Raw genomic sequence first — 23,407 nt, 5'->3', positions numbered from 1 at the left:
AATTAAATTTAACATACATCAAGCATTGTCAATTCTTGATCGTTGCAAGTAAGCCATATTTCATTCACATTCTTCATTTCATAATTTGTATGTAATAGAATTAAGGTTCTGAAGGGTATGAACACTATGAACTTATTTAAAGCTTTTAAAGTAAACTAAAACTCGCTAAAACTGTCATTATTAAACTGTCGAAGATCTTATATATTTTTAAATATTAATAAATCGAAATAAATGAAAGATCCTTGACTTAAGTTTTTAAATAAAATATCTATTTGAGTAATATATCAAAATTTGTATCCAGATTCCAGATCAATAAATTAGGAAAAATTATAAATGAATAGTCAAATTTAAATTATACCAATTAAACCCAGTGGCCAGTGCATTCCGTACAATTCCGTGTTCGCGCCGTTCACGTTCTTCTAGTGCGCTCGGATGCACTCGGGTGGTTGCAACTTAACAGTACAGACATCTAGCGTCGGATTTGGGTATGAAAAATAAAACATTGGTTCCAGAAAACGCGGGCAGCAAACCAGCGTGAGCGTGAACTTTCGCGGCATTCGCCATATTTATTTGTTTGCCCGGAAAGTTAAAACGTTTGCTTGTGCCCTCAAGAGTTCGTTGATTTTTTCGAAATTCGGCTCGATTTATGGTGTGATCATCGCCGACCAGCTTTCCGATCCATCCAAAAATGGGCTCGAGTTACAAATTGGACAAAGACGCGTTCTCGCGCAGACTGAAACGCTTGTACGACATGTGGAAGGTGAGACCATTCGCCGACAACATGGGCTGCTTTTAGTTTTGGCGAAACCATAAATTAAGCTCGTTGCCTGTTACCCTTAACCATGCAATTTCTAAATTATAGGAGCCTGATGAAAAGTGCGAGGGCGGCTTCAAAAACATGGACGCATTAGTTGTTCCAGTCGGCAACACGGAGGAGATAGTTTACTGCAAATCAACCTCACTGCAAGTAAAACAAAAACAAAATTCAATAATTTCAACAACTATATAATATGCTATTATTCTGTAACCAGCTCTGGCTTTTCGGCTATGAATTAGCAGATTGTGTAATGGTTTTTGCTGAAAATGAGGTCCACTTCTTAGCATCCAAAAAGAAAATTGAATTCTTGAGTCAGATAGCAGCTGTAAAAAGCGAGGAGGGGATGCCTACCTTTAAATTCCATCCAAGAGACAAGGTAATGTAATTTTCAAACAATGAATCGCTTAATTTTTAATCCTGTGATTTTCATATTCAGTCTGATGAAGACAAGGCCAATTTCAAAACTTTGATGAACATAATCAAAGGAAGTAAAGAAGGAAAAGTTGTTGGGATGTTTGTGAAGGACAAGGATGGTTTTAACGACAGCTTTGTCAAATCTTTCAAAAATACCATGAAGGGAGAAAACTTTGAGATCGTAAGTGAAAATATTTGGTTATCAAGGAACTTTTAACTGTAAATCTCCATTTTAAAATTATAGTTTGATGCATCAACAGCAATGTCATATGCTATGGGACCAAAAGATGATCAGGAGTTGAGTACGACAAGAAAAGCCTGCCAAGTTTCCAGTGATCTGTATAACAAGTACTTGAAAGATCAAATTATGGACATAATTGACTCTGAGAAAGTAAGGAAAGCCTAGACGTTTAGTTTAATAACCAATTAATTACTGTCTTTGGTCGCTTAGAAAGTGAGGCATTCAAAGTTGTCAGAGAGCACTGAAGGGGCCATGAGTGATAAAAAGTATATTTCTGGCTACGACACAAATTATCTAGACATGTGCTACCCTCCTATCATTCAATCTGGCGGAAACTATGCTTTGAAATTCAGTGCCGAAAGGTAACCGATTGTGCTGTACATATTTTTTTTTACTCATAATTTATTTCATGCATTTTCCTTACTAAAAATTGTTGTGTTAACAGTGATAAGAACTGCTTGCATTTTGGAGCTATTGTGTGCTCTTTGGGAGCTAAATACAGGCACTACTGTTCCAACATAACACGAACACTTCTCGTCAACCCATCGGATGAAATCAAAGTAATTTATATTCATATTAAGATACTCATATAAAATCATATTTCTAGGAGTTATATGAAATTGTTGTGGATCTGCAAGAGGAGGTTCTAAAACACCTTGTTCCTGGAGCTAAGCTGAGTGACGTTTACGAAGCTGGAGTAAAGTTCATCAAGGAGAAAAAACCAGACATGCTTGACAGATTCACAAAAAATTGGGGGTACTTTATTGAAAAAGTAAAGTCGATTTAATTTAAACCTTCATAATTACAGATTTTCCATGGGTTTGGAGTTCCGAGACTCTTCATTGATTATTGGGCCCAAATCAACAGGCTACGCCAAAAAGAACATGGTATTCAATGTCAACATGGGAATACAGGACATTAAAAATCCCAAGGGTTCTGACAAAACTGACAAAACCTATGCTATTTTTGTTGGAGATACGGTTGTGGTGAATGAGGTATTTAAACAATAAATATTTTTTTATTTTAAAACTTTTCATTCCAAATTATTAGACTGGACCAGCAACCATCTTTACCAACATCAAGAAAAAAATCAAAAATGTTGGAATTTTTATAAAAGAGGAAGAGGATGAAGAGGAAGAGTCTGAGAAGGAGGACAAAAATGATGAGGTTCCAAAAACTCTTCTTGGCAGGGGCAAAAGAACTGCGGTGCTGGATAACAAATTGCGTGTGGAATCGTCAACAGAGGAAAAGAGAAAACAACACCAAAAAGAATTGGGTGCAGCCATGAACGAAGCAGCTCGTCAGCGTTTAGCTGAACAGGGCAGTGGTCAGCAAGTTGAAAAGGTCAGGAAGTCAACCGTGTCGTATAAGAGTGCTTCTCAAATGCCACAGGAGAACGAAGTGAAAGAGCTCAAAATTTTTGTTGGTAATTTTTGTTGTATCATGTAACTAGCCTCTTATAATATAAATTCATATTAATTTTTCAGATCGAAAGTATGAAACTGTTCTACTTCCCATTTTTGGCCTTTCAGTGCCATTCCACATTTCTACAATTAAAAACATCTCTCAAAGTGTGGAGGGAGACTACACCTACTTGCGGTAATGTGACTCCTGTTATAATTAACTGGAATTAATTTAAAATAATTTACAGAATTAACTTCTTCCATCCTGGCGCCACTGTAGGCCGTAATGAAGGTGGTTCATACTCTCAACCAGATGCAACCTTTGTGAAGGAGATGTGAGTTTTTCAGCGAATTTAAATGTCAATTGTGTTTCATAAATTCATTTCTCAGGACGTACCGCAGCACAAATGTTAAAGAGCAAGGAGAATTGTCTGCTCCGAGCTCTAACTTGAGCACAGCTTTCCGTCTGATCAAAGAAGTCCAAAAGAAATTCAAAAACAGAGAGGCTGAGGAAAAAGAAAAGGAAGATTTAGTGAAGCAAGATACTCTGGTCATCAGCACCAACAAGGGCAATCCTAAACTCAAGGACCTGTACATCCGTCCTAATATTGTCAGCAAACGAATGACTGGTGAGTGAATAAGGTTGATATATTGGTTGGACACAAAATAAATTTGCAAATTTAAGGCGTGCTTGAGGCTCATACAAATGGATTCAGATACACGTCTGTTCGAGGAGATAAAGTTGATATTCTTTACAACAACATTAAACATGCTTTCTTCCAACCATGTGATGGGGAAATGATTATCCTCCTGCACTTCCATTTAAAGGTTAAAAATTGCATTAAAACCCCATCCTTTTTGCATTGATTCTTGTTTTTTAGCATGCCATTATGTTTGGCAAGAAAAAGCACATTGATGTGCAGTTCTACACAGAAGTTGGAGAAATCACCACTGACTTGGGTAAACATCAGCACATGCACGATCGAGATGACCTGGCTGGCGAGCAAGCTGAAAGAGAACTTCGCCACAAATTGAAATCTGCATTTAAGAGCTTCTGTGACAAAGTCGACACTATGACAAAGCAGGAGGTTGACTTCGACACTCCGTACAGAGATCTTGGCTTCCCTGGTGCTCCATTCCGAAGTACTGTGCTCCTGCAGCCAACCAGCGGTTGCCTTGTAAATCTCACTGAATGGGTATGCGTGTTGTTTCCAATCTTAGCAAAGATAAAATTACAAAATTATTATTGTACAGCCTCCTTTTGTCATCACCTTGGAAGACGTTGAGTTAGTTCACTTTGAGAGAGTGCAATTCCACCTTAAGAACTTTGACATGGTGTTTGTCTTTAAAGACTACAGGCGGAGGACTGTTATGGTGAATGCAATTCCTATGAATATGCTTGACCATGTTAAGGAGTGGCTGAAGTAGGTATTTTTGACAAAATAAGGCCTTGGTCGTAAATTTGTGTGTTTTAGTTCTTGTGACATCAGATATACTGAAGGTGTTCAATCTCTTAATTGGGCAAAGATTATGAAAACCATTGTGGATGATTCTGAAAATTTCTTTGAATCTGGTGGTTGGAGTTTCTTGGATCCTGAATCAGGTTCTGAAAAGGAGCAGGAATCGTCAGAAGATGAGGAAGATGAAGTCTATAAGGTGAATTTAATTTCTTGCTTTCTATTTAACAAGGATCTGAACATATAACTATTTCCCAGCCAACTGATGAAGAAAGTGTTGAAGAATCAGAAAGTGACAGTGACGACTATTCTGAGTATTCTGAAGACTCTGAATCAGCAGAAGGTAAATTTTTAATTTCCTTTCAAAATTGTATGTACCATTTTTAAAATGCTTTTAGAACTTGGAAGCTCAGAGGAATCTGGAAAAGATTGGTCTGATTTGGAGGCTGAGGCTGCTGCTGCTGATAAAGAAGATTCCCTCGTTGTAATAGCATTTTTTTTTTAAACCTGCTGCAACTGATTTTTTTGTTATATTAGGACGAGTTTCCAAATAAAAAGGGATCAAGTAGCAGTAACCAGAAGCATGGCAGTAGCAGCAAGCATACCAGCAGCAGTAGCAAACATCACAGCAGCAGCAAGCATAAGAGCCCTGAGAAGAGACATGGTTCATCCAGGAGCCACAGTTCTTCACCAAAGAAGAGCCATAAGGACAAACACAGCAGGTAGACTACTTATATAATTTCTTAAAACAACATTAGCTGATACTTTATTATGTTCCAGTCCTAAGAAGTCTTCTCACAGCAGCAAAGACAAATCAAGTTTGAAAAGAAGCCATGGCAGCAGCCACAGCAGCAAGGATAGCAAGCGATCAAGGAAATAAATTATTTTTTATACCTCTGCTGTAGACCATTCCGTATAGTAGTATCAATCAGTGTAATTTCAACACAGCCAAAACCATTACTTTTAATTGTCAGATTTTAATTTCCATAAAATTTTCATTCTTATAACTTTCTTAAAATTTCATTGATGTGCTCTTGCAAGGAATAAAATAATGATCTTAATTAATTATACATGACGTGCAAAATTGTTTTCATTAAACTGAAATGTTCCAGTTACTTTAAAAAGACTGCTTATTAATGTAGGTAGTAAAAGATATTTCAAATTTTTTTTTCCAATTTTGTACTGTAATACTTAAAATTTTCATGTGTAAAATTAGTGTTTCAATTTATTTATCCCAAATTTATCCTATGTTATTTTTAAAACGAAGTGTTTTTGAAGGATTTTTGAGAATATAAATTTGGCTTTTAAGTTTTAGCTATATTAAATGTTTACAGCATTAATAAACTTAAGTATAATATAATCACGTATCATCACTTTGCTGATTAATGCAAATCATTATTTTAATTAAGTGATAGAAAAGCGGGAAACATTCTGGTAATTGTGCTCCTTTGTAGACTCCCCACTTGCTCCTCCCACTTGCTTCAAGTGGTGGTGGTGGAAGTGTATCATCTGGAAAAAATGTTGAGTTCATGTTGATCATGTTTGTTCGCCTCGTTTCATTGTCAACAAAAGTCCTCCTGTTCGCGAGATTAATTATTTTTATACCAAGTTATGAGACGAGCAAATTCAGTAACGTAGCTTAATAGTAAATGTTTCCGAAAAGCGAGGGTATGTAAATCATTTTTCAAAAACAGCAACAAAAACAAAACGCATCAGCGAACAAAGCTTTGACACACAGCAGAGTGGCAGCTTTTTACCTGAAATTGGTAAGGTCAACATTTTTTTTATAAATATTAATATGTATTATTATAATTGATTGGATCTTTTTTCCTTCTGAAGAAAAATTTATGGTCTCACTTGTGTTTGTAACACACGCATAATAAAAAGTGCTCATATCTGCTTGCAATGATTATAATGTTTACCGATGTTTACATTATTAGCCTGTTAAAAGCTCTCCTTGAAGATTCATAATTGTGTGGACGAGAGGGTTATTATTAGTACACACCTCAACTGATTTCATAGGCAGACAAAGACAATAATGAAATATAGCTCAACAATATGTATTAATTATTACAAAAATAAAATTTCCCCATGGTAAAAATGCATACAGATATTTTTGTCCATGAATTTTACAGAATTAGTTTATTTATTGGAATGGTTTTTCATTATAGTACGTTAATAATAAGAAAGGTTGAAAAACTTGAAATGAATTACATCTGTATTTGTGCTTAACTAGAACTATATCCCCTTCTTCAAAGTAGAAATTACAGATATTTCAGCTTTGAAAAAATTACGACTGCTTTATGAAGTCAGAGGCAATACAAATTAATTCAATTCTCATTTTATTATTTATAAACGCTTTTTTTTATATCTATGAAAGTAATAATTAACACATTTTTCAAAGAATTCTATGGTTGATCCCTGACGATGCTATTCTTTTATAAATAAATTATTTAATCAAATTCAAAATTTATAATAAGAATAAAATAAACAAATTTTTTAAAAGGAAAGACTCATTGAAGGCCAATTAACCATTGTTAAATATTTTCTGTAGAATAAGATTTTTGATGGAATCAAGAGAAGTTTCTGAATGTTTTAAATTTGATTATAATTATAAATTGATATAATTATATTATTATTTTGGGGAAAAGTTTAAGCAAACTTTGGATTAGTTACATAAATTTAATTATTATGATTAAACTTATATGCCCAAAATCAATAACTTGTAATGTAGCGAGGAAACGTGCCAACTAGCATTAAGGTTTTTTCTTTGACGAGTCACAGGGAGCGTACGTACTATATACAATCAAGAGGGAGATAACATCCTAGCATCTCATTAAAATTTGATATATGGAAAATTGTTGATATTATGTAACAGTGCTGCTAAATTTGCAAAAAAATCTAAATATAAAAAGGGATGAATGAATAAATAATATTGTTATTTTTGCCAATTGAAAGTAAAAATTTGGTTAGAATCCTTCACTTGCTAATGGCATGCATTTTTTAATTACTTTTAATAAATAGCTATAGGGAATTAATGCATCAAAATAATCTTTTTTCAGAAATGACTCTTTAAAAAATGGAGTACACCAGGCCCGAGTCACCAGGGTCAGAGGAGGCGCGTCCGCCTAAAGTGCCAAAGGCTCTGCCGGTGTTGCAGCCATCCGAGCTGGACTCGGGTGTCTCAAGTTGCATTGAGACCAATTATTGCATACCCTCGTATCTATCTGAGGCAATGAAGGTATGGATATTTTTATTTAAGACAATAATTAAGTCAAACACTACTTTAAAATATGAGAGAAGGCATTTGTTGTATATTAAAAATCAGATTTCAATATTGCTGAACTCTGAAATATTAATATTTTTTTCTAAAACTGGCAATAAAACTTTTACTTTTCTTTAGAATTTAATTCAACCTCATTTAAAACCATAGTAATAAGTAATTACAGCAGGAAATACATTATTGTATTTCCTGAGCTTTTTAACTTAACTATGTTGAGTTGAGTATTACAAATTTTTCAAAATTTCTGCAGAATGTGCTTATAGAGAACTTTTATATTTAAATTTTCAAAGGTTATCCAAGTCATGTCATGAGCATTTTTCTAATACGACTTGTGAAGGGTAGGGCGAATCAAATTCCTTAGTCATGCAAGCATGTCATGCAAGAGCGAGTAGTGCAACTCATCCTGCGCTCATACTGTGCGCTGCCGGCGGAGATTTTACTTTAATATCTGAAGCCGCGCTGTTGATAAGATAGCATTAGCTAACTTGGCGAACTTTTACTGTCATGATATTAATTAAAACCGTAAAAACTTATTGACGAAATTTTTTGTAGAATTATCTTTTAACTTCCTCAATCTTGATTTTTATTGGCGTGATACAGATTCCTCTGATTTTTCCTCTAGTCACGATGAGCAAGCAAGGAAACTTGTGATGAGATACTCATTGCTCATGCCTATATCAGCAAATTTCTTTACACCGCATTCTGCGAAAAATATCTACAAAAAAAAGAAACAATATTAAATACAAAATTGCTATTTAAGTTTGCGTTCATCATTAATTTATTAAAAAAAAAATGAAATACTTTTTAATTAAAAATACATTAAATTAACAGAAAAAAAATGCGTTTAGGATTAAAATCTATTGAAAGTAAAAGTATGCGTCCATATATTTTACCAACGTGTAATGCTGAGGAATAAAATATTTCCAGATGATGCAAATGATGCGCTCTCACAAAATGCTGACGGATGTTGTGCTCGAAGTTGGCTCAGAACTGATCCATGCTCATAAAGTGGTTCTCGCCGCCGCTAGCCCTTATTTTAAAGCTATGTTCACTGGTGGTCTGCGAGAATCTGACATGGAGCGAGTCAAACTGCAGGGCGTTTGTCCCACAGCAATGGCTGCCATTGTCCGATTCATGTACACTGGCATTGTGAATGTGTCCGAACTCACCGTCTGTCAACTCCTACCAGCTGCCACTATGTTCCAGGCAAGTAGACTTTCTTAAAATTTACTTCACTTAAATTTGGAAAACATTAAAAATAATTTTTCAGATTAACGATGTGATTGACGCTTGTTGCTCCTTTCTCGAGAGACAGTTGGACCCTTCAAATGCAATTGGCATATCATCATTTGCCCAACAACATGGCTGTGATGACTTGTTTTGGAAAGCACAGCACTTTATTGAGAGATATTTTACACAAGTACCATAATTTAATTTTATTTGATGGAATTTTCTAATGTCAGGTCCATCCAATTTTTAAATTAGGTGTGCCAAGAGGAAGAGTTCCTTCAATTATCTCCCACACAACTAGTGAACCTGATCAAGAGAGATGGCCTCAACGTTCAAGAGGAGATGCAAGTTTATGAAGCGGTGATCAAGTGGGTTCGTTATGACGAGGAGAACCGATCACCAAAAATGGAGAATATTCTGTCGTCGGTGCGATGTCAGTTTCTCACACCAACTTTTCTAAAGCAGCAAATGAACAACTGTGATGTTCTTAAACGGCTTCCAGCGTGCAGAGAGTATCTGGCTAAAATTTTTAAGGTATGACGTTTTTTTTAAATTGTCTCTATATAGATTTGTACTTGATGTAACACTATTACAGGACTTAACGTTGCATAAAGCTCCGTGCGAAAAAGAGAGAAAGCCTAACACGCCTAGATTAATTTACATTGCTGGTGGATACTTGAGGCATAGTTTAGACAAATTAGAGGCCTATAATGTTGATAATCAGACTTGGAGAGAGCTTGCAAAATTGCCTGTGCCAAGATCAGGTCTTGGTGGAGCATTTTTAAAGGTAAAGTTTAAAAGGCTCCAAATATTCTATTTCTGTAATTATAAAATAATTAATAAATTGCTTGCATAGGGGGTCTTTTACGCTGTTGGTGGCAGAAACAACACACCTGGCTCTAATCAGGACTCCGACTGGGTCGACAAGTACTGTCCAGCACAGAATCAGTGGAAGAGGTGTGCTCCGCTCTCCGTCCCTCGCAACCGTGTAGGTGTTGCTGTCATGGATTGTCTGGTATATGCAGTGGGTGGTTCAGCAGGGTGTGAATGTCATAAGTCTGTTGAGAAATACGACCCTGAAGAGGATAAATGGAGTCCGATTGCTCCAATGCACCAAGCACGTCTGGGAGTTGGTGTTGCTGTGGTGAATAGATTGCTCTACGCTATTGGTGGTTATGATGGAAAAGATAGACTGGACACAGCCGAGTGTTATCACCCTGAAAATGATGCCTGGCACATGGTGGCGTCAATGAGCACCAAGAGAAGTGGAGCTGGTATGTAGATTTACTGGAAAGGATTCTCGTTTTTATTAGACAATTTTTGCAGGCGTTGTAGCCTTGGGCAACATGATTTATGTTGTTGGCGGATATGATGGGAGCAATCAGCTCAACACTGTCGAAAGATACAACACACAGACCAATGAGTGGGAACAAATTGCACCAATGTCGGAAGCACGCAGCGCTTTAAGCGTGACTGCCTTGGATGGGAAAATCTACGCAATGGGTAATTTATTAGACAATTTTGATTTTGTGAATTTAAGATGTTTTAAAATTTTCAGGGGGCTATGGTGGCCAAGGGCAGTCATTTTTGACAATTGTTGAAGTGTTCGACCCAGAAAGAAACGTGTGGCAGCTTGGCACAGAGCTCACTTGTGGCAGGTCGGGTCACGCGTCTGCCGTATCATACCACCAATGCCTGGTGCATCGAGACCAACAAAGCACAAAACCAGACTGACGAAAAATGAAATAATCTTAGATGTTCAAGATGCAATAACCCTCTCAATTTCTTCCTGCTGGCTCTTAATGAATGTGAGAGACACATAGTTTTTTATGAAGCCCTCTCCTCAAGGCATTTTTGTGAATGATGAGCTAGTCAGTTAAGTCAGTGTTTAAAATACAGTGTGTTGATATGCAATGTATTTTTTTTATCTGTTATTTAACCTCCGTTTTTGCAAGCTATTGCAAATTTCCTGACTTATTTTATAGATATAGGAGATAGGAGTTATAGGCAATCAGATAACAATGTTTACCATTAGATGATAATAATAGAACCTCTCTGATGCTCTGACCTCTCTCGTGATTAATCACGAGATTTTGATAATATCTGATTTTCAATTTTTCGTGTAAAAGAAATATTTTTTAACTGACATGATCGAATGACAAATAATAGGCATTGATTAAATTTTTACATTATATTCTGATGCTTATCGTTCTAAAACTATTATTTGATATTAATAGACTTTTTCTTTTTAAATTTGTTAATGTTTGTTAATATATTATCTTGTAGCAAATTTAAATTCTTATTGCAGACCAATAATTATTGCATCCTTGAAAAGAAAATTTACATATTTTATAAAATATCCATAAAATCATCTTTGTCATTCTATTTTTCCTAACAAAAAAAAAACGTTTTTTTACAGCCAAAAAAAGTGCAAAAAATTTATGAGATAATGTAGAGGCGATAATAAATTATTCTCAGGTAGAATTAAAAAAGAACCCTTGCTTCCTGTACTGGCTGTACTTTCTGTAGACTTCAGATTTTATTAGGCGGTCATCACTGTGTCACCGAGTTGGATTTATGATTTATTCAACTCGTGTTCTTGCCCGTGTGCCCGGTAGAGTCGAGTCCCTAAGGCCTACGGTAGAGGGAGGGAGGAGAGAGAGAAAATCAAAACAATCAAAGATGGCGGATCATGAATGTGGTAAGTTGAGATACCAAGCAAAATTTTGCAGAAAATGCAATTTTCAAGCTGAATGTACCAAATTAATTACATGGAACATATAAACCAGTTTATGAAGAAAGCTTTGAAACCAAAATTTCCCAAATAAAAAGCGCCGCGGCTGAAAGCATCCTTCAAACAAACCACCTTTCTCTGGGTCGGCTTTCATTTCTGTTGATCAATGAATCATGTTGATTTTGATGTCAAATATCATCACATTGTCGGCCAACTTTCTCTGAATTTTTTAAATTTATATCTAATCACTTATCACAGTATTTTTACATAATTCTTGCATGTTTGCTTTTGCAGAAAACTCATCCTCAGCGAGCACATCTAGCTTGGGAGAGCAAATCGTAAGCCAGATTATTTTCTGTTAAAATGTGATCATACAGTTCTTCAGAATTTTCTTCTCAATCTTGCAACCTAAATATAAAAAAATTTTCAGGATGGTCCTAGCAATGAGCCAAGCACAAAGATTGTGATTAGTAACGAACCGAGTTATAAAGAAGATGGTATGTACATAACATACTACCATATTTTTGTGTTTTATAATTATTTTTCTGCAACAGATGTCAAAGAAGATGACGCAGACTGTAAAGGGATGTACACTGCTGGTACTCGTGGCTTCCCACCCTCGCGATTTGCCTCGCGAGGTAATGTTTCCAAATTTATGCTTTGCATTTGCAATTTAAAGATTATGAAACATATATTATTTATTTTATTTAGTGGCATTCGGAGGTCCACACGCTTTGGGTGGCAACCCGTTTGCAGCCAAACCCACTTTCAACCGACCTTCAATGGATGAGGGGAGTCCATCATGGCCAGGATTAACGCCAAGCAAATTGGGAGGATCGTTTGGCTCTCCAGCACCTTCCCCATTGTCCTCAAAATTTGCCCTTAAACCTTCAGCCTTTGGTTCACCATCAAGTGCAAACAGTTCTCCAATGGCTGCTGCTCCTAAAACTAGCTTTCCCTTAAATCCATCAAGGCTAGGAAATACATTTGAAAATAAAGGTATAAATTTCAGCATATTAATATATACAATTTTTGTAATTTAAATCTTTTAGCGTCGCTTGAAACATGCAATATGGACGAAGAAGAAGAAGAAGAGAAAAAGAAAGACGAGGCTTCAGAGGCAGTTGAAAAAGCAAATACACCTGCCTCTGTAAAATTTGTTCCTCTTGGCACACCAGGCGGTTCAACTTCTGTGTCCAATGAAAGGTATTATTAATTGAAATGGGTGATAATGATTAACATTTATACATAATGATTAAAATTCAAAGTTCATCTGCCAACGTCATTTCAACTCCAAGTAGTTTTGTCTTCGGCCAAAATTTGAGAGAAAGAGTTGTGGTAAGTTTTATATCTAAAAATAAATGGGGGATTTTCACATGCTAAGTTAGCACCAGCAAATCCCATAATAAAGTTAGCATGTGAATATCCCCCAATATTCATTAAATTAATAAAAATAATTAGGAATCCAATACACCAGCAAGTAGAAGTGGGGAAAGTACTTTCCAAGAACCTTCTTCTCACGAGCAAAATGTAAGTAAAATAATTCAAAGACACTGGTGAGTGGCTTATAAAAAAATCTCTTGTTAGGGCACGTGTTGTGAAGAAGCCAAGGAGGCGGTGCCTGCTACTAATGGATTGTCAACTGGAGAAATGCTTTTTTCCGCTGTACTAAAAAAGGACACTCCTGGAGATGCAAGTAATGTAAGTTGCAACAATTATTTTCATTTATAACACTATCTCTTTTAGAGGTTAATTTGAAAGTATAAAGCATCATTAATGGGAAATATTTATTACCTTTCTTTGTCTCTTTAGGATTTAGAGGGAACACCTGCAAAAAGTTTATCTGAAGCAGCCCGAGAGTACGAAGAAAGCCGAGCAGTGAAACGGAAGTTTGATGAAGTTGAAGTTAAGACGGGAGAGGAGGAGGAAACCAATGTTCTGCAGATCTCATGCAAATTGCACACATTTGATAAATCAAAAGGCAGTTGGGCAGAGAGAGGTCGTGGCCAACTTCGTCTTAATGATAAAGTAGAGGTAAAATTCCAAGAAGCACCACACAAATCTTGTCTGATAATTTAAAAAATATTCCGTTTCCAGAATCACACATTGTTGTCCCGCGTTATTATGCGCACTCATGGCAGCCTCAGAGTTGTGCTGAACACTAAAGTTTGGCCTGAGATGGTGGTTGATCGTGCTAATGTAAAGAGTGTTCGCTTCACAGCAATGGACGATGACCAAATCAAAGTCTTCCTTGTCACAGTAAATAACAAACTCTTGTATTTTGTATTACTTAAGACCATGAGTACATTGCAGGCGACTCCAAAGGATGCAGAAAACTTATACACCGCCTTGGAGAGACGGGTCACTGCGCAACGCATTAAGACCACTTCAACACCCACTCTAGATGCTGATGTGCCATCACCTGATGCAGCCAACTCCGATGTGGAACAGACCAGGTCATGCATGGATGCTAGTAATCTGCCTGCAGATGAAGAGCCTTCAGCCAAAAAGGGCAGAGGAAGTATAGTGGATGAGCATTCGAATGAAAATTCTCGGGTTGACGCTTCTGACACCACTTAAAGAGTTAAGCATTGTTCGGATTTGGTAAGCTGAAAATTACTATTTTCCATTTATATAACATTGTTTCAAAATGACGAAAACTACTTTTTTAAGAGTGGTGTTACTAAATATCTGTTTTCGGCAAATATTTAGACGATACTGCTATGATAGATGACTAATCTTCTCTCTGAACGCCTATAATTATACATTACAAAACATTTATAGCAAACTTGTTTAACTTTTTAATCTGTCTTTCTGATTGCAGGCTGCTGAACTGACATGAGATTGGATGGTAGCAATTGTGTTTTATTGTGAAAATTTCCCTTCTATATGACTTTTAAAATGAATGCAATTCACAACTTTGCCATTCCAGGATTATGACTAATTGCGAATGTTTGTGTTGGATTAGTTTCATCTTGAGTACATGAGTACAAACTGACGAAAATTCTTTGCATATATTTTGTATTTAAGTTAAAAAAAATAATTCTGTGCATTACTAATAGAAAAACCCCAATTTATATTTTACTATAGTCCACATAAATGATGTTCCCTGTGGACAACTCAGAAAAAGCAATTATTCTCCTGTTTTAAACGCACTGTTACGATGATTGCATTGAATACAAATCTGTTTTAAGTATGAATGATATGAGATGTAATTATTTCTCTTTCCTTTGTCGATGAAGATAATATACAGGTCTCGGCCGTGGTGTTATTACAGCGGCTGGCTGGAGCTACGTTTTAAATTTTTCCAGCAGTTGGCCCAAAACTGAATGAAGTCAGAGAGTCCTTATTATTGGCCAAAGGCCGAACGTCCCATTTTTATTTTTTTCTCAATCGGCTGAAATTTATAATGCCTCTCAAAAGACAAAAACCCTCAGCCACCAGGCACCAATTTTTGCAGTGGCTGGTCACGTGACCCAATAATAAGCGACTGGCTGAGACCTCTAAAATATTTCAATTATAAAGTCTGATGGCGCGTTCTTTGAAACAATCGGAAACAATGATTAATAACAAAAAATTGCTATCCATAATAGAGCCGAAAAATTACTTTCTCTTTATTTAAAAGAATTAACTTTAAACTTACGGAGAAGTATGTTTTACAAAATAATTTTTTACTTGTTAGTATTATAATGTTGTTATATTTTTGTAGTAATAATTTACACGCTGGAAAAGTTTTAAAGAGCTCTCCAAGTTAGCGCTACTTTGAACCAATCGGGGCAGTTGAGGCATTGCGCACTTGCGCAGGAAAAACCCCATGCTTTCAACAATCCCATGCTGGAACGAAACAAAAACAAAATAAAACTTGTTGAAACCCGAAATCAAGGAGCCCAAAATTGTGATGCCGACGCCGGCGACGCCCGTTCTTGGCGTTCTTCTTTGCGTTCCTCTATCTACTGACTGACATTATAATGAGCTTCTCTTTTACCTCGAAGGTTTGAAGCTGACCGACAAAATCGATTTCCAAAGTTCAGTTTCAGTTCAGCCGTAGAGCAAACCAAAGCAGTCCAAAGGTGAGGTTGCTTTTTCACCAAAACATAGTTTTTGTCGTTTTTGTTTTTGAAAGTTAACGATTTTGATAAAATTTCAGAGAAAACACAGAACATCAACACGTGGTGCGCTGAAAGACACGCGTCAATTTAGAGATAAAAGGCACTGAAAAAAGCACATAACACTAAAATTAAAAGGTATTTATGTACTACAGTATGTATGTAAAAAAAATGGTAATTGGCCGGGATAATTGGTTACTTTTTAATCTTTTGAATGCTGATGTACATAATGGATAATGGAATGGAAATGCACTTGCAAACTTAAGTGTTTGCTCCATAAATCGGTTCAATGACAACTGATTTATGTATGAAGTGACAAAAACAATATACATTTTACGCATTTTACTAACAAAACATATTTTGCTTTCTGATATTTAATACAATTTTTAATACCATGTTTAAACTGATCGCACTGTATGATTTAAATTATATTATTAAATTATTTAAAATTTGTTATAGTTTAATATATTTTGCGAAGAGGTTAAATGAAAAAATGCAAATGTAATACATTTGTGAAAATATTTTAGGTCGGGGCCTATAGTCGCTAAAATGGAGAAGAGTCAAGCTGCACATGACTCACCAGAGAGCCCTGACTTCATGTCAGATGATGATTGGACAGACATCGAGGAGGCGGATGAAGACGACAAAGTTGACGAAGAAAGTGATGAGGAGGAAGAGGACCAAAGAAAGGAGAAAAAGCAAGATGAGAACTGCTACATGCCTCTCTGCATGCTACCCATTGGCATGAGCAGTGTCCTGTGGCAGCACTTTGGATTTCCAATGTGGGATGAGCCTGCTGGATCATTGGTCACAGGAATCATCACCAGAGACTATGTGGTGTGCACTTACTGCCAGCAGATAGTACTCTTCCAACCAAAAGTCTTTCAGAAAATGCGTGAACACTTAATAAAAAGCCATCCGAGGGTGCTCAAAGGTGGTTTGGCTGTAGAGCTAGTCCACTCTCCACTTTCTGAACTCAAGATGCTGCCCAATGTCCCCGTAAATGACAAGAAGGGTGAAAAAATTGATGAAATGAGGCTGAATAGACAAAGGAGAACGGAACATTATGACACAGGAAATAATGTTAGAGATCTTGTGCTTGGATTTGGAATTGGGATTCTGGACCTTCCATCTCTTGTCTATGATTCATTCAAAGCTCTCACAGATACTTTGAGCGAAGGTGCTTCAGAGTCTGTTAAGAAGGGTTTGGATTTCACACTTGAAGATTTAGAGGAAATGCTAACAATGAGGTACTCTGTTGTCAAAGAGCGGGTGAAAGCTACCCTTGCAGAGTGCATGGAGTACAGTGTGAGCGTTGAGGAATGGCTGGACGAGGAGAAAGATGCATTTCTCACCTTCTCTGTGAATTACACTAAGAACAAGAAGCTAATCAATTCAATCTTGCTTACTAGACCCAAATACCTGCCAGAGATGAAGATTCACATGAAGGACTTGTTTGAAATGTGGGACCTTCGGAAAGAGAAGATTACAGCTGTTGTCAGCAACACTGACGTCAACTTTGCAGAATACTGGGAATTTGACCCCAAAACTCAGTTCATCCCTTGCTTCTTTAAAGTTCTCACGTCAATTGTGAAAGACAAGCTGCTCCGCCTGGCTCATATGAAGAGACTCATGCAAAGTCTGGATCTGGATTTCTCCTCACAAGACGACTTCGAGGATATGTATGATGCCATTCAAAGCAGGAATGAGAACTCAGTGGGATGGGACATCAGCAGGGTGGAAAAGAGTCTCTTGAACAATTTGGTGCAAGTGCTATCAATTTTGAAACTCTGCGCTGACACAGTTGCCATGGAGCGCCCCGCTGCTCTGATGTCCATGCTTTGGCCTATGCTGCACCAATTGCAGAAGAACTTTCTAAATGCTGATCTCAACAAGGATGAACCAGAGGTGTTTGAAATGAAGAATGTATTGATGACGTCCCTCTTGGCTGCATATCAGCATGCTTTGCCACTCATTCAAACTGCCACTTTGCTGGATCCTCGATTCAGGTACACTATTTTTTTTTTTTTTTCATAAATACAGTCTTTGAAGTTTGAAATGAATTTTGTGCATGCAAAAAAAATATTGCACACCTTGTGTTTAATGAATGTAACAAAATTTTATATCTATACCTATCTATAAAGTTAAATATAAAAATCAGCTTAATCAGCACATTTTATAGTTACAAAAATTTCCTTTGTTCTAGGCTGCTTGGATGCCTCCCAGACTGTGCTGATTTGCAGAAGAAAATATTGCTTGACCTGGAAGCTATTGTCGATGACAAGCATAAAGAGAAACAAGCTGAAATTGAGTATTTGGCCACCTTCCGTACGGAGCAACCCTTGGACTACTTGGTCAGTCCTCTGATCTGGTGGCAGCTTCCTGATCAAAAGAGGCTCTTCCCAAACTTGAGAGTGCTTGCAAGGAAATACCTTTGCATTCCAATCACATGTGAGCCTCCCCGTAGAGTTCAATCTGAGTGGAAGGATAGTGATGCAGAAGGAAATTTCATACTGAAGAGGAGCCAACTCAACTACTTCCAAACTGACCCAATGCTCTTCCTGTGGTCCAACAATCACAATTAATGAATTGACTGTGAGTAACACTTTCAGGATTTTTTTTTATGTGCTATGCCAAAAAGCTGACTTCGGAAGCAGAAGTGTTTCTTTTTTTGTTTGAAATGAAATTCTCAACATGACGCACAAATACAGCGCAATCATATTTTGCAAAATTTAATTTTGAGATAAAACAGCTCAATTTGTATTCGGATTTATTTAAACTTTCTCATTACTAATAATAAAAAAAAAATTGAAATTGAAAATTTATGCATTTGTTGCAATTTTCCTTGCTCGATTGTCTAATTTTTAGTTCTCACTAAAATTGAATATAAACACATTTTTTCATGGCCCACAACCTTCAAGTTTTTAATAATTAGAAAAAATCTTTGATATATTCACTTCTACTGATCGATGCACACACTGCGACACCAATAATTTCGTCTGTGACGTCACCTCCCGATGCGCTCCTTTTCGTTTGCTTACTTTCCATTAAAAATCTCAGCCACCTGCGCTCACTTTTCTCTTTCGTTTCTTTCCTCTCGCTGCCACTCCTGTTTAAACTTAAACATAATCTCAATTGGCACACAGGCAAGAGTATAGAGACGAGAAAGCTAAATTTTGCTGCAGGGTGTTGCTGATCTCTCTTTCACTTCTTTTCGCCTGGTCTGCTCTGCTCACCGTCCACCTTAATTGCATTCATGTCTTGTTTTCTCTTTCTAAGCTGTGGCAAGCGATTTTCGGTTTGAACTTTTTTCTGTTTCTCTTTTTTTACATTTGAAAATTTGTAATAATTAACAATTTTTAAAGTTGAAATTCAAATGTGCAAACTGCACTTAAAAAATAATTAAGGCACTTAACAACCTAAAAGGAAAACAACAAGATTGTTGTGTTATAAGATGCTGAAATCCCATCAATCTAATTTAATAATGAAAATTAAAAAGATCAGACTTGAAGAAAGACCACACTCATTAGGAAACATTGTTAAAAAAATGTTGCGGCTGACAGATCTTTGCTTCTCTTCTAGAACAAAGGTCGATGTCCAAATAATCTGAGTGCGTGCTTATTTGGATAGTTCTAAAAAAAAAAAGACAAAAGTGCCAGAATGCTAGAGTGTGCTCACCTTTTAGCGCGTTCAGAAGTGTGTTTGTTGATCAAAGAATTTCTCCACTTGACTTTTCCCTCCGGAGTAACCACAGACAGTTACAAAACAGCATCACCCCGTGTGTAAAAATGAGATCACTGCTTATTTTATTTGCAATATGTTTTAAATTAAACATTTGATCAAAATTGTTATCACGTATTTTACAATTTATCACACTCACATCCGAATTAATTATCTGCCGACCTCCCCAGTGACCATGGTGGAGGTCGATAATTATTATACCATTGAGCAGACAATTGCAAGTTCAACACCATGCCTGGCAAGCACAATGTGCACGTGCTGTGATGCATTTATCAATTATTATTGTTGCGTGTGTGCCATATAACTAGGTGTGTGTGTGGAGCATAAAAACATGCACACTTCCTTCGATGTCGTGCAAACATGGGCTGCGGTATTAAAAAAATAGGCAGAACCACATAGAGTAAAAATAGAAAAAATTATCAAAAAGTAAGCATATTATAAAAAAGATTTGATACATAATTACATAATCGTAAAGTTAAAAAATTCTTTTAATTCATGACTGCTATTTTTGTTTTATTAACACCTGAAAATCGTATTGATTTTTATTGGTTCCATCGCCATAAATACATAAATTGATGGTGATGAAAATAATCAAAAAGTTAATTTATAAATAAATATTTATACTGCTGAGCTTAGCTGTAGGAAATTAGATAATTATGTTGCTTAATTTGGCAAGTTCTATTGTTTAATATCATTAAAGGCCGCAGAGCTATTTGTTTCATTCTTGATGAAGTATGTATTGGTATTTCAATCAATCAAATGCGTGCCAAACAAATTATCAATTTCCTCAGACGCGCTGCAAAAAAAAATAAATAACGCCGTGTTTTTAAGTATTGGGCTATGCTGGCAATCAAATCGAAATTAACGCGACGTATTTTGAAATTTTGCATGCAAAAAGTTGGTTATTATGGACATTGTTCGCGGTGATCAGGAGCCGGCGATTAATTCGTTACAAAATTGTGAACGAGCGCGACCTGCACTTTTATACAGAGAGCCGAGAATTTCTCTGTGCTCGGCGGCGGAGAGCGAGAGTGATTTCTTATCTAGCTCAATGTCACGGCCGTCGAGAGTGCAAGTGAAACGAACGGAGCACAAATAGCATTTGCCCGCTGCATCTATACCACGCTGCACCATACTGGTGTAACTACCACTCTGTAAGCTCTCGTCTTGCGCAACATAACTGTGTCACTATTATTTACTTCCAACCAGGCTAATTGAACACCTACTTTTGCTGCAGTTTGAATCGGGGGTACATAGACGTGGAGTCGCTCACGTGTGTGAAAGAAAATCCTTGCCGCAAGATCTCCATAGATCGGAATCCGGTCTTTATAAAATCATGCACGCGGTTTTATTTTAAAGGAGAATTTGTGCGTCACAGCTCGCCGGTGGTAATTGGAGTCTTAAATTCAAGGATTCTCTCTATATAAACATTTGGGATTGTAATTTGTGCCGTGGCGCGCAGGAGAATAATTATAATGCCGTCGCGAAGGTTTTACGTGCCGCTGCTTCTGAGAGAAAAAGTTAACGACCTCACCGACCTAAAATTTATCTTTTGTTACGAAAGAGCGATTATTTGGGAGAAAAAACAAAACAAAAACTTCAATGCACTTATGAAAAAACCAAAAGCTTATAATATTTCAAATACATAAAAAAAAATGAAATGAATTCCATTATAAACTTAAAAAGCTTCAGAGTTAATTGTTAATTGTCATTTAATTATATACCACGACCCACGACCTTTGTTATGTAACTAACTTTTTTGCAAAGAATGAAAAAAACCTTATTATTTCTCGTGCTAATTTTGAAAAAAAAATGGTTTTTATTTTTTACTTAAAAAACTTGAATGTGCTTTTAAGCAAAAGATCATAAACCTGAAAAAAGTCTTTTACTGCAGCCATATGAAACAAAAGTTTTTTATCCAATATCTCAATACAATGTTGAAAAAATCTCACCTGAAAGCTGCAGTCAGAGACCAATTCAAATTTTTTTTAGCACAATGTTGAATAATAATTAGAATGTTCTATACATCTTCTACTTTTTCCTCCAGTCATACAAATTAATTTTCTCTTTGTCATTCTAACAGTAAAATAAAACTTATGTTCTTATTTCACTAATAATTTCTCTTTCTTTTTTTTTTAACTACATATTTAATTATTTGATGGATTTGGCCTAAAACTTCAAATGAGAGGCTGAAGTCATCAGCAAACAGAATAGATAGTTATTGTACTTTTTTGAACTCTTCAATTCTATTCATCTTGACACAAATGCCAATGTACTGTTAAGCTCAATCAAAATCAGAAAATCCACAATAGTTTTCTTAAACACATTGAATGTGTGCAAACTTGACATTTTTTTTACTGCTATCAAATGACATTAGATCAATCAATATGTCATAAATTAATTTTAATTTGCACCCGGCTTGCCTTCGGATCTCCGCCGAATCGTGCTTGTTTGCATTCTGACGGGCGACCTTTCCTCAACGTACAAACATATATTTGGTGGCGCCTCAACCGGAATCTGAAGGCCACGCGCGAGATTAACTCGAAAATATCACGATTTGGTGCGAAAGCAAAGAAAAAATTGCCACTAGACAACAACAACAAGCGACGTGATCCGTGCTAGGAAAGAATTGGTGTCAAGCAAGGGAATTAAAAAAAGAGAGATAGCAACGGGCAACGGGGTTATGCAAGCGTCGAAATCTCCGCATGCAACAAGAAAGTGAATGAGCGAAAATATTCGCGAATGACGATCATATTTTTATTGCTGAATCAGCCACGCGCCGCGAGGAATTGAACAGAATTAATGTGCTCCGCTACTCACAAGCATTCTGTTATTTTTTTTTCAACCCGGCAGCCGCAGTTTCTCAAATCTGCTCATTGTGATGCGATTTTTTTGCGCGCTTATTGCGCGAATGCGGATTGCAGAAGAGACTGTGTGAGTTTTGAAAATGAAAGTGCATCGTTCTCGCTCTTTTCATTTGATTATTGTGAGACTATGATTGCCGGCGGAGAATTTAAACTGCATGCTGGTGAATTGCTATTGAGAAACCTGTGGCGGAACTTTAATTCAAATGCTAATTTACTCCCTCAAATTTGGATTCGAAAATCAGCACTTCAGCTTTTTTATTTCTATAAACTTTACTCTGGCATAATTATAATGTTTTGCAATTAAGGAAATTTAATCAATTTGGTTGCAATTTTCTAACTTGTTAATGGGACGTGCAAATTATTTGTTCTTTCTATAACATCCAATTTAGACACTGCTTTAACTATTATTAACGCGTGCTTATTTATAGTTGGGAAGTTTTTATGATTTCCTTCCCATCTGACATTGAGTTTGACACTGACTTCCTCTATAAAATCACCTCATGCGTGATTGGGATTTTTTGAACATTTCAGTATAGAATTTGAGGAACTTATACGAAGTGCAAAATCACCAACGAGAGATGTAAAATGATTTTTATTTCCGTTAATATTTTTATCAGTGTTACAAGAAAATCCATCCTCTGGCATTTATTTTATAACATTAAACAGGCTGTGAATTTTCAAGATCATAGTACAAAAAAAAAAAACTATGAGTTTAGCAAAAAATAACTTCTAATCTAAGCACTGGTAGATTTTCTTTTACAATTATGGTGAGCATTTACGTTTGTGACGGGAAGTATTTCATGTTGAATTGGCTTACTGTTTTTTTTTTCTGCTCAGCAAATGGGGAAATTTAGAAATAGAAACACATGTCGTCAAGCGAGCTTTTTTGCTAGCTTTTTTATCAGTCCTCAATAGATTTAGATCAGTGGATGACGTGTGTAATTTACGGTTGCAAAATTTTTACTTTGGAGATGTATGCAAGACCGCATTATACTCTACTTTCTACCCTTTCAATAGTCGAGCGCAGGTGTACTCCAACACACTTTGCAAATCATACTGCTCCTTTCCTTATTCCCACAAATGTGCAATTTGCCGTAGGTGTTCAGAGGCTGAT

At 36.3% G+C, this 23,407-nt stretch overlaps 4 protein-coding genes across 4 annotated transcripts; all 4 read left to right on the top strand.

The window, feature by feature from the left end:
* Positions 1–512: 512 nt before the first annotated feature.
* Positions 513–5,407, top strand: LOC132197373 (FACT complex subunit spt16). The gene is made up of 21 exons (XM_059620627.1): positions 513–760; positions 863–967; positions 1,032–1,193; positions 1,254–1,412; positions 1,476–1,622; positions 1,683–1,834; positions 1,918–2,032; positions 2,080–2,228; positions 2,281–2,467; positions 2,523–2,898; positions 2,960–3,071; positions 3,124–3,210; positions 3,266–3,504; positions 3,561–3,703; positions 3,757–4,071; positions 4,130–4,299; positions 4,351–4,531; positions 4,591–4,675; positions 4,731–4,816; positions 4,870–5,054; positions 5,113–5,407. The coding sequence occupies exons 1-21, from the start codon at positions 689–691 to the stop codon at positions 5,210–5,212; spliced, it is 3,327 nt and encodes a 1,108-aa protein (XP_059476610.1). The 5' UTR covers positions 513–688; the 3' UTR covers positions 5,213–5,407.
* Positions 5,408–5,832: 425 nt separating this feature from the next.
* Positions 5,833–10,763, top strand: LOC132197116 (kelch-like ECH-associated protein 1). The gene is made up of 9 exons (XM_059620233.1): positions 5,833–6,098; positions 7,395–7,573; positions 8,543–8,821; positions 8,886–9,035; positions 9,101–9,379; positions 9,441–9,632; positions 9,702–10,119; positions 10,172–10,348; positions 10,404–10,763. Exons 2-9 carry the CDS (start codon positions 7,412–7,414, stop codon positions 10,577–10,579), a joined length of 1,833 nt encoding a protein of 610 aa, XP_059476216.1. The 5' UTR covers positions 5,833–6,098; positions 7,395–7,411; the 3' UTR covers positions 10,580–10,763.
* A 715-nt stretch (positions 10,764–11,478) lies between these two features.
* Positions 11,479–14,782, top strand: LOC132197199 (ran-binding protein 3). Its single transcript, XM_059620354.1, has 13 exons — positions 11,479–11,546; positions 11,874–11,917; positions 12,010–12,076; positions 12,134–12,217; positions 12,291–12,578; positions 12,632–12,785; positions 12,848–12,917; positions 13,041–13,109; positions 13,167–13,280; positions 13,392–13,613; positions 13,677–13,838; positions 13,893–14,183; positions 14,404–14,782. The coding sequence occupies exons 1-12, from the start codon at positions 11,528–11,530 to the stop codon at positions 14,157–14,159; spliced, it is 1,560 nt and encodes a 519-aa protein (XP_059476337.1). The 5' UTR covers positions 11,479–11,527; the 3' UTR covers positions 14,160–14,183; positions 14,404–14,782.
* A 621-nt stretch (positions 14,783–15,403) lies between these two features.
* LOC132197037 (uncharacterized) lies at positions 15,404–18,510 on the top strand. The gene is made up of 4 exons (XM_059620114.1): positions 15,404–15,649; positions 15,727–15,823; positions 16,213–17,694; positions 17,892–18,510. The coding sequence occupies exons 3-4, from the start codon at positions 16,235–16,237 to the stop codon at positions 18,268–18,270; spliced, it is 1,839 nt and encodes a 612-aa protein (XP_059476097.1). The 5' UTR covers positions 15,404–15,649; positions 15,727–15,823; positions 16,213–16,234; the 3' UTR covers positions 18,271–18,510.
* Positions 18,511–23,407: the final 4,897 nt, after the last annotated feature.

This window comes from Neocloeon triangulifer, unplaced genomic scaffold (genome assembly GCF_031216515.1).
Source record: "Neocloeon triangulifer isolate White Clay Creek 2 clone unplaced genomic scaffold, ASM3121651v1 ptg000001l, whole genome shotgun sequence".
NCBI classification, from domain to species: Eukaryota; Metazoa; Arthropoda; class Insecta; order Ephemeroptera; family Baetidae; genus Neocloeon; species Neocloeon triangulifer.
This window is presented reverse-complemented; position numbering and strand designations above follow the sequence as displayed.

Excerpts from the sequence above, each read along its gene's own strand:
- LOC132197037 (XM_059620114.1), top strand. The coding sequence starts at position 16,235 with ATGGAGAAGAGTCAAGCTGCACATGACTCACCAGAGAGCCCTGACTTC. Across the intron at positions 17,695-17,891 it reads TTGCTGGATCCTCGATTCAG|GCTGCTTGGATGCCTCCCAG; the intron begins GTACACTATTTT and ends CCTTTGTTCTAG.
- LOC132197373 (XM_059620627.1), top strand. The coding sequence starts at position 689 with ATGGGCTCGAGTTACAAATTGGACAAAGACGCGTTCTCGCGCAGACTG. Across the intron at positions 968-1,031 it reads GCAAATCAACCTCACTGCAA|CTCTGGCTTTTCGGCTATGA; the intron begins GTAAAACAAAAA and ends TTCTGTAACCAG. Across the intron at positions 3,072-3,123 it reads GGAGACTACACCTACTTGCG|AATTAACTTCTTCCATCCTG; the intron begins GTAATGTGACTC and ends AATAATTTACAG.
- LOC132197116 (XM_059620233.1), top strand. The coding sequence starts at position 7,412 with ATGGAGTACACCAGGCCCGAGTCACCAGGGTCAGAGGAGGCGCGTCCG. Across the intron at positions 8,822-8,885 it reads CAGCTGCCACTATGTTCCAG|ATTAACGATGTGATTGACGC; the intron begins GCAAGTAGACTT and ends ATAATTTTTCAG. Across the intron at positions 10,120-10,171 it reads CACCAAGAGAAGTGGAGCTG|GCGTTGTAGCCTTGGGCAAC; the intron begins GTATGTAGATTT and ends CAATTTTTGCAG.
- LOC132197199 (XM_059620354.1), top strand. Across the intron at positions 12,579-12,631 it reads AAATACATTTGAAAATAAAG|CGTCGCTTGAAACATGCAAT; the intron begins GTATAAATTTCA and ends TAAATCTTTTAG. Across the intron at positions 12,786-12,847 it reads ACTTCTGTGTCCAATGAAAG|TTCATCTGCCAACGTCATTT; the intron begins GTATTATTAATT and ends TAAAATTCAAAG.